The following is a 9453-nucleotide window of genomic DNA, read 5'->3' as shown; positions in this document are numbered from 1 at the left end:
ACAAATATCATTGGATTGCATGGTTGTTGATATCTTGAATGGTAAAAAATAATTGCAAGTGGGTTTGGAATTAGAATGTTGATTACAATATATATATATATATATATATATAATTGAAGGACATTAATTATTTACAAATGTCCTATTACTTAAGATGAAAATTATAATAATGCCCTTTATTGGTTTTCTCTTTGTGCAATCTTTATTGGATAGAGATCTCATGTAACACTGAAGATACTGCAATGGGTGAAATAACTTTAATTTTGATTCTCATGTTAAATGAATGGTTCAAAAGGCAAAAAGTAAGTCATTGCACCACGAATCAAGCTTTCAATTTGGAGAGAGACCAAGAGCTAAAAAAAAATTTGGAAAGAGATCAATTGACAAAAAATATCTTTATGTTTTTTTTTTTTTTTTTTTTTTGCCTTAAAAATTGTTTTTTCTTGTAATTTGGGGGGGGGGAGGGGTGACCAGGGCCACTCTCAGTCCCCCCATAAATTTGTCTCTGATTGCACCATACACAAGCTATAAGGGTGGTCAACTCCTTATTTGCCCTAAGGGGCAACGATTGGCCCCGTTCTTTACCCAAAGAGACAATAATTAATTGAAAGTGACCAAACTACCCGAATTTCCAAAGGAAATAAATTGGTGATCCTGTGACTTGCACATATACTTTTATTATATCTTCTATGTATTATCATATTGTTATACAAGGTGAAAAAACTCTAAGTATTGCAAGTCAATTTAATATTTCTTGAACTGCATTCTTTTGTTATTACGATGTTTGAATTTCACATAAATTCAAAAAATATATATATATTCTTTCAAATAAGAGTTACAGAATCAACATGTTCTTAGTAAATAGATGTTACATCTTAAACTGTTCAAAACAATTACGGGTTTTCTACCCTAATAAAGATTGGATGAACAAAAACTTTGAGAATTCAAAGAAGATCCCATTTATTATGAGGAATGATAGAGACCCAACTTTTTTGTCCAACAAAAGTCCAACTTTTGCCTTATTTATTTTTTAAAAATAAAATAAAATAAAAAATGAAAAAAATGTTTGAAGCAACCCTATCTATTTTTTGTCTTTCTTTTATTTGGTATTTTTTAAAAAATGAAAATTGGTATTTTTTTCATAATAATGACATTTTCTTGAAAAAAATGTCATTATTATGAAGAAAAATACTATTTTTCATTTTTTTTAAAATACTAAATAAAAGAAAGGCCAAAAATAGATAGGGTTGCTTCAGACATTTTTTCTATTTTTCATTTTGTTTTTTTTAGAAAAAAAATAAAGGGTAAAAGTTGGACTTTTGTTGGGCAAAAAAGTTGGGCCTTTAGCATTTCTCATTTATTATAGGACAGGTGTCAAGTAAAAGTACAGTGATGGGTGACATGTGGAGTAGAGAATAACCCACCTAATTCCTTTTGCATAAATCACCTTTGACTGTCAGCCACAACACTTGGAAGTTTAGGTACTCCTCTCTTCAAAGTTGATGTGAAATGTCTTCAACGACGTGGCGTATAAAGTAATTGACATAGCGATTGCATAACCGTTAAACGACCAACTTGGACAAATATAAAGAGAAGCTGGATGACCCACTACAGGCTATAGGTGATGATAGGGGGTATTAGGCATAATAAAATAAGAGAAGTTGGTTGAATAATATTATTATTAAGAAATAATAAACTATTATATATATTAAAAAAATTAGGCTTAGAGAAATAATAATATAGTACTTAGACATTTGAGAAGAGAGACCTAACACCTAAAATATATAATTTAAATAAAAGGTTGGTGGAAATAGAATAGAATGGATTTAGTTATTTAATCAACATATACTAAAAATATAATAAAAGAAGATGGATTTAAATATGGGAAGAGATCCAAAAAGGTTCATAAGTAGGACAACTAATTTGGGCAGGACAACATTGAGAAGCAACAAAAATCACTTTTAGCATCAACGGAACTATACATTTAATTAATTTTAAGGGATTAGACTGCATTGACAATTATTTTTTAAGGGTCAAAGTAAAAAATAAAAAAAATAAAAGACTTAAAAATATTTGTTTTTAACAAATATAAAGGTTTTTTTTTTTTTTTTTTTTTTTGAAAAAACAAAAACATTTTGTTGGAGGGACCCCTCCCGCTCCCTTTCAATTAGTCACTATCTTTTTTTTAATTGAATTTGGAAAAGGGTTATAAGAAAGCATCAATATCACTCTTAATCCGAAAGGAAGAGAGAGTGAGGAATCATAAACAACAAAATACCAAAAAAAATGGTAGCTCCCTAACAATAAATTCAAAATGAAAACAACAGTGCAAAATTACAAACAAATAATTAAAAAATGGGACAAACAAATATCCCGGTCACTATCTTTTAGGAGCTAAATGAAGGGGATAAGAATTTCCTACAATTGTGTGTACGAATTATAGTTAATTTAAGCAAGCAACCGAGAGAGAATTCAAGCCAATAAAACTCACACGCTTGACCAAGTATTCAGACTATTCAAACACATGTCCGAACAAAATAAACCCCATCCGAGTTGAACATGCTAGTCAACAAATTAGGGTCAGTCTCCTCTATTAGAAGGAAGATGGATAGTTGTATGCTCCATTAATGGGGCAAGAGGATGAGGATGGACTTTCTTGATGCATCTACTTTTTTTTATAGGCTTCAAATGTGTACTTTTGTTGACAATGTTTCTATATTTATATATTCTCTAATAAAAGGGTTCCGTCAATTATTTTTAACAACAAAAATTACAGAATTAACACAAGTTATTATATCAAGAATTCAAGGAGACTGTTCAAAAAATAGAATTAATTAACATATCACTTTCACCCAAAGAAAAGAAAAAGAAAAAAAAAACATTGAAAAATAAGAAACAAATAGAATTTAATTTAAAAAACTGGGATTGGGGCCTGCCGAGTGCCGACATGCCTAGTTGCACAACCAAATTAACGGCTTTGAACCAAACGTTATCAACAAATGCAAAACGAGAGGTTGTGAGGTACTCAAAAAGAAAAGGCCTATTAATATATTTAAGGAAAATTATAGTTTACTCTCTTAAAGTTGACAGAGTTTTTTAATTCGAATATGAAAGTTTTAATTTTGACAATCTACCATCCAAAGTTTCAAATTTTTGCACTTTGACCAATTGTATCCAAAACTTATCATATTGCCACTAGTTTTTTATTTTTTATAAAAAATAATAAATAAAAAAATTTTGGGGGCATCTGGCCATTTTTGTACAACCAATTTTTATTTATTTTTAATAAAAAATAAAAATTAGGGGCAATATGAAAATTTTAGGATAATATTTGTCGAATTGACAACAAAATTGAAACTTTGTAGGGGTGGATTGCAAAAATTGAAACTTTGGTATTCGAGTTGAAAAACGCTGTTAACTTTGGGGGGGTAAACTATATTTTTTCCATATATTTAACAATGTAAAGAAAATTACTAGATTTACAATTTTTTGACAAAATTTTTTTATAACATGTTAGTGTGTGATTGGAAGGTATTAAATTTTTTTTAGTGACCGTTAATATAGCTCTAATCGTATGCTAACACGTCAAAAATTGTAAAAAAATTATACACTTAATTAAATTAATTATAATATTAATAAAATAATTAAATTTAGTATTTTTTATCGGCTTAAATTGTACACGCCAGCACTCTCACAGATTATGAGAATGTTAAAATATTAAATATATTATATTTAGCAACATTTTGAACGATGTGTACTTATATAAAAACAATTTCAGCTTAGGTTTAAAGTTCCGAATTTCTTATTCTTAAACAATAATCATAACTATTAAAGAAGAATTAAAAACTAAATTGGGTTCTGGCAAGCTTATAACCCCAAGAAAAAATAAATAAAATAAAATAAGTTTTGTTTATTATAGGAATGCGTGTAATAAGGATAAATGCTATAATTAATTAAAAGGTCGTTAAATCCAAGGGAATCTATTTCTACTATAAATGAAATCAAACCGATAAGAATGAAAGAATTAACGAGTTAAAAACAAAAAGATCTTAATCAAAATGTTAAAATCTTTATATAATTTAAAAGAGATATACTATACATCATTCTCTCAACTATTTTTCGACCATCTTTTTTTGCAAATCTAATGGATCCACCATTGATTTGTGGACTCATGTGGGTCCTACAAAAATTCAATAGTAGATTCACCCATTCATTATAGGGAAATTGTTGAAAGATGGTTAAGAGAATAATTTTTAGCATTTCTCAATTTAAATTGTTATAAACCATATCACTTAATCGGTGTGAATAATCAAAAATTTATAATATGTTATGTTAATCTTTTTGTTTAAATTCCGCTTGGACTTTTAACATTGGAGACGTGTATTGTTGGTTGGAAAATGTTTAGGGTACTAATTTTTACTAAAACTTGTTTACAAATTGGTGTTAACCACAATCAAATTTAATTATTTAGTTATTGACGTGATAAGTGACAAAATAAACCTACAAAAAAACCTAATACAGTCACATAAACCACAATTAAAATCATTGTTATGTGGCAATTTCAGACTGTCAATTAATCCGTCATTGTTAAAAAATAAAAAATAATTAAAGAGTTAGTTGGGATTGTCATGTCAGTATTACTGCATTGTAAATAGTTTGGAATAAAAATATGGTATATAATATTTATCTTGAATTTAATTGTTTAATAACTAACGTTATAAGAATTAAGTGAATGCTAAATTATAAAACTTTAATAATAAATTCAGTGCCTGGACTCGTTGTTGGTTGCATACATTTCAACAACTTCAAGTGGATATTGAATATTTGAGTGAAGATATGAGAAAGGAAACCAAATTGGGTTGCAGGATCTTTCTGTGTGCACATGTGGGTTAAAAAAATATTGAGTCAAAGCACCAAATCTTCTAATGCGTTGAACTCAAATCTTGAGAAGCAATTTATATAATGGAAAGGTGTATTGAAAAAGATGCTCCATATCAGTTTGAACTCTTTTGCAAAACTTTATTAAAGAAATAGGAGATCTGTTTGCTAGTTGTTGAAGATAATTTGAGCTGTCTCCTAATAAATTATGCTTGACTCACCCTACCCTAAGATGTACCCAGATCTCTTTGTATTACAAGTTGGTTGGTGGACATTATAGAAAAATTTGCTGTTCGAATTGCAAGAGCGGGCCGGCTGTTCGAACCTGTTTGTTTGGGCTCAGTGAGGGCTGCTTGGAGCAGGTGGATCTTGTAGCCTCTTTCTTGATAGGATTGTTTGAATTACTAGCAGTTCGAGCAATCTAAATGCGAAACATCTGGATCCACGAAAAATATGTTACGCAAGAAGATGTTATTTCCACTTTTGGGAAGACTGTTTATTTATGGTAAGAACGGATTAGGGGTGAAAATATGCAATATGATCTTGTTTGTTTGGAATTTTTCTTTTGGTCTTTTGTTTTATGATTTTAAGATAAATACGTTAACAAATTATTCAAGACAAAATATTTTTTATAAATTTGTATTTTTTTTTTTCTCTTGTTGAAGGAATATTTTGACAAAACAAATGCCTAAATTTTGTAGAGATGAAAGGTAACTTATTGATTAAAAAATTTAAAAATAATTAGAAAAAGATACACTACCACCCTAATTGAAGGAGGGGTGGCCAACTGACCCTTTTTTCTTTTTTCTTCATAAATGTTTAATTTTTATCAATTTGTTTACAAATAGGGTTTACATCTATTTGGGTTTATGAAAATAAGCAAATGTACTCTCTCTCTCTCTCTCTCTCTCTCTCTATATGTATATATATATAAATGTGAAATCTCATGAAAAAACACTTCTAAAACAATTTTTGTAAATCCGAACACTTTTTCAAGAGTACTGCTATAAGTCTTCTTAGAGTCTTCCTAGAGTCATCCAAAATGTGATGTGACTTTTAAAATCACCAAAGATTAAAAGTCAATAAATCACATCTCAAATTCAAGGTAATTTTAAAAGCGACATCATATTTGAAAGGACCCTAAGAGAACTCTAGGAGGACTTATAACATTACTCATTTTTCAAACCAAAAATAAAAAGTGCCTCTAAAAAACCAGTTGTCTTTGGTGGACTTGAAAATAGATAGCAGAGTTCATTTAATGGTAATTATTTAATTCCTCAGTTAAGGGCCTTTATTCTTTTGACTCAGGTAATGAGCTAGGATAGATATCAATATATAGTTACTCAAGGTACTTGCCTTTAAACGAACCCCAGTTATTGATTAGGATTTGGCAATGTTAAATATTCAATAAATTTCTTCTTTTATGACTTATTATTATCATTATTATTATTATTATTATTATTATGTGATTGCGATGGTAAATCACCTGCATTTCATCGAAAAAATCAGCAGCCTTAGCGTGAAGTTGATTGCGTATGTAGCCTCTCACCATTGTATTCCATGTTATAACTTTTTTTGCTGGAATCTCCTTGAATAACCTATGTGCTTCAACCATATCTCCAACATTGGCATATGATTGAATCATAAAGTTCCATGAGACAGTATCTTTCGCAAGAATATTATCAAAAATACTTCTATCCGACCATGGGGTGGCTCGAGCCACCCCTTGACGAAAAAGGGCTGGCCGGGCAACCAAAGGCCAATATATATATGAGAGGTGACTGAATTGGGTATTTGATATTATGCCTTACCGCATGAGAGGTCAAATAGTATGCAAATACCTTTGCCTCCTAGTGAGCTAATAACTTTTAAGAATAATTTACAAAACAAAGAAATAAGGTAAATCAAGAAAACAAAATTCATTGGACATAGATGAAATGGCTTTCTAATATCCTTATCTTAAAGGATGTAACTTGTCTAGAAAAATGATCAACTGGTTAGAGTATGTGTTGCTTAAAGAAAATGTCCAAACTATATATATTTGCCTCCTCGTGAGCTAATAACTTTTAAGAATAATTTACAAAAGAAAAAAATCATGTATACCAAGAAAAAAAATTCATTGGACAGAGATGTAATGGCTTTCTAATATCCTTATCTTAAAGGATGTAACTTGTCTAGAAAAATGATCAATTCGAGTACAGGTTGCTTAAAGGAAATTTCCAAACTATATATTGGGAATTTAAGTGTTTGACCCTAATAGTACCATGTTTACCATGACATGACAACTATAATCAATTTCAACAATAGGACTCAAATATTAATAAAACAACCTGGTGGGCAAGAATACAATCATAAAAAAAATCCAAACTCCATATGAACAATATTCGGCAATAATTCTGCATCAACAAAATAATTGAATAATGAATAAATCTTTAAGAATGTTTTTTTGATTAATACACAAGTCTACAAAAATTTGTAAAAAAATATAACATGGGAATTGCAATTCATATCAATAGTCCAAATGACATGGAAATAAATATCACCTTAATGACTTGCAGCAAATATGTATTTATTCCTTATAGATTGACTCTGCAAATGTTAGAATATGAAATTTGTCTTACACGTTGAAGGACTACAAAACTTTCATACGGATATTTGAAAAAAATCTTGTAATGTTTTATTAGCTCGATTAGTAGACATCAAGTCGATCAAAATGGTTGCAATGGTTGCATTTGCTGAAAAACCCTTCTCAACCATCATCTTGGGATATTTCACTGCCCATGATGTCTCATTATGTTGCAAGAAGCCTTGAATGATTGTGTTATAAGTGACATGGTTAGGTGAACAACCGTTCTCTTCCATTTTCTCAAATAGTTCCCTCGCTTCATTTAGTAGTCCCTCTTTGCAAAGCCCTTTGATCATTATAGTGTACGTGCAAACATCAGGTTGAAAACCTTTGGCAGGAAGAACATTAAATAATTCACTTGCAGTCGTAAGTTTCCCAACATTACATATACCATCAATCAAGATGCTGTAAATCACGATATTAAGGTCTAACCTTTTGTCTTTCATCTCCTTAAACAATGCCACTGCCTCAATAAAGTGTAGATTCTTACATAGGCCATCTAACAAAATAGCACAAGTTTGGATATTTGGAGGTTGGCCACAACCTTGCATCTCGTGGAGTAGCTCTAATGCAATTTTAGGTCTTCCAACTCGGCCAAACCCTCCAATTAGAGTGTTGTAAGTGACAACATTGGGAAAAATTCCCTTTGTGGACATTTCACGAAATAGACTTATTGCCTCATCAATTTTTCTATTCTTACAATATCCATTGATCAATATGTTATAGCTAGCAACAGAAGGCAAACAACCGTTTCGAACCATCGTATTAAATGCTTTGACAGCTTCATCCATTTTATTTTGCAAACAATAACCATCAATCAAAGAATTGTACGCGACTACATCAGGCTCTATGCCTCTCTGAATCATCACATCAAAAACTTCTTCAGCCTCAATCAACATCCCCTCTTTGCCAAGTGCGTCCACCAATATGCTGAATGTTCTCACATCTTGCATGATTTTCCTTTCCACCATCTCATTCAATTGTTTAGTTACATCCTTCCATCGACCGAAATTGCATAGGCCCTGAATTAAAGAATTGTAAGTGAAAACATCTGGCTGAATTCCTCTATTTGTCATTTCAGAGAAAAGAGTCAAAGCCTCAATTACCAATCTGTCCTTACATAAACTATCAATGATTGTATTTTACTTCACTATATCAAGTTCAAGATTTCTTTCTTCCATTTTCCGAAGCAACCCAATAGCTTCACTGGTCTTACCTATTTTACACAACAATTAATTATCGTTCCGTAGGTAATTGTATTAGGTTTGTAGCCATTCTTATCCATTTGGTGAACGAACCTCACACCTTCAACAATTCTACCCTCAAGACAGAGCCCTTTGACAAGAGTATTAAGAATTATACAATTTGGTTGAAAACCAAGTTTCAAAATTCTTGCGAAGATAGAGAAGCCGAAATTCACCCAGTTCAAATGACAGAAGCAATTAATCAAAACACTCTGAATATAAATATTGGGAGCTATTCCTGATAATTCCATTTCTTTAATAAGAGTAATAACAGTTGAGTGATGCTTCATTCTTGCAATTGCACCCAGCAATTGATTAAAATCCATGAGGGAAGCCAAAGGGTGCATGTGAAGCATTCTATCAAACAGGGCTAAGGCATCATCAAGATTCCTAATGCTACGAGATCTGCAACGGTCTCTGACAGATTTCAAGAACTGATTGGGGCTTTCCACAATATCTCTACCACAATTGGGAGTTTTAGCAGAAGTAGCACTAAAACAACGACAACAATAATAAAAATTTTGAGCATTGGAAGAAACCCTAAGATGAGAATAATGATTGAAGAAGAAAGCAAGAGAGTTTGTAGACTTGGAAATCGTACCCATTTCCTGATGTAGTGGAAGAAATAAGCAGAAGAAGCAGATCTGATGATGCAGTGCCTCAAAGGACTCGACAAAATAAGCAGACGAAGTAGAGACATGTGGA

The 9453-nt window shown here is 31.0% G+C and overlaps 1 protein-coding gene across 1 annotated transcript; it reads right to left on the bottom strand.

The window, feature by feature from the left end:
• Positions 1–7432: 7432 nt before the first annotated feature.
• On the bottom strand, positions 7433–9453 carry LOC148583565 (uncharacterized). The gene is made up of 2 exons (XM_088510482.1): positions 9350–9453; positions 7433–8526 (listed from the first exon to the last, which is right to left on the bottom strand). Exons 1-2 carry the CDS (start codon positions 9446–9448, stop codon positions 7522–7524), a joined length of 1104 nt encoding a protein of 367 aa, XP_088366608.1. The 5' UTR covers positions 9449–9453; the 3' UTR covers positions 7433–7521.

This window comes from Corylus avellana, chromosome 9, assembly GCF_965113065.1.
Source record: "Corylus avellana chromosome 9, dhCorAvel1.hap1.2, whole genome shotgun sequence".
Taxonomy (NCBI): Eukaryota; Viridiplantae; Streptophyta; class Magnoliopsida; order Fagales; family Betulaceae; genus Corylus; species Corylus avellana.
Note: the sequence above shows the minus strand (reverse complement) of the source record. Positions and strands in the feature narration are given on the sequence as shown.

What these genes read in the sequence shown, in the direction of transcription:
- LOC148583565 (XM_088510482.1), bottom strand. Translation starts at nt 9,448, where the DNA reads ATGTCTCTACTTCGTCTGCTTATTTTGTCGAGTCCTTTGAGGCACTGC. An exon ending in TCCACTACATCAGGAAATGG is followed by an intron (nt 8,527 to 9,349) that starts GTACGATTTCCA and finishes TCTTTAATTCAG; the next exon opens with GGCCTATGCAATTTCGGTCG.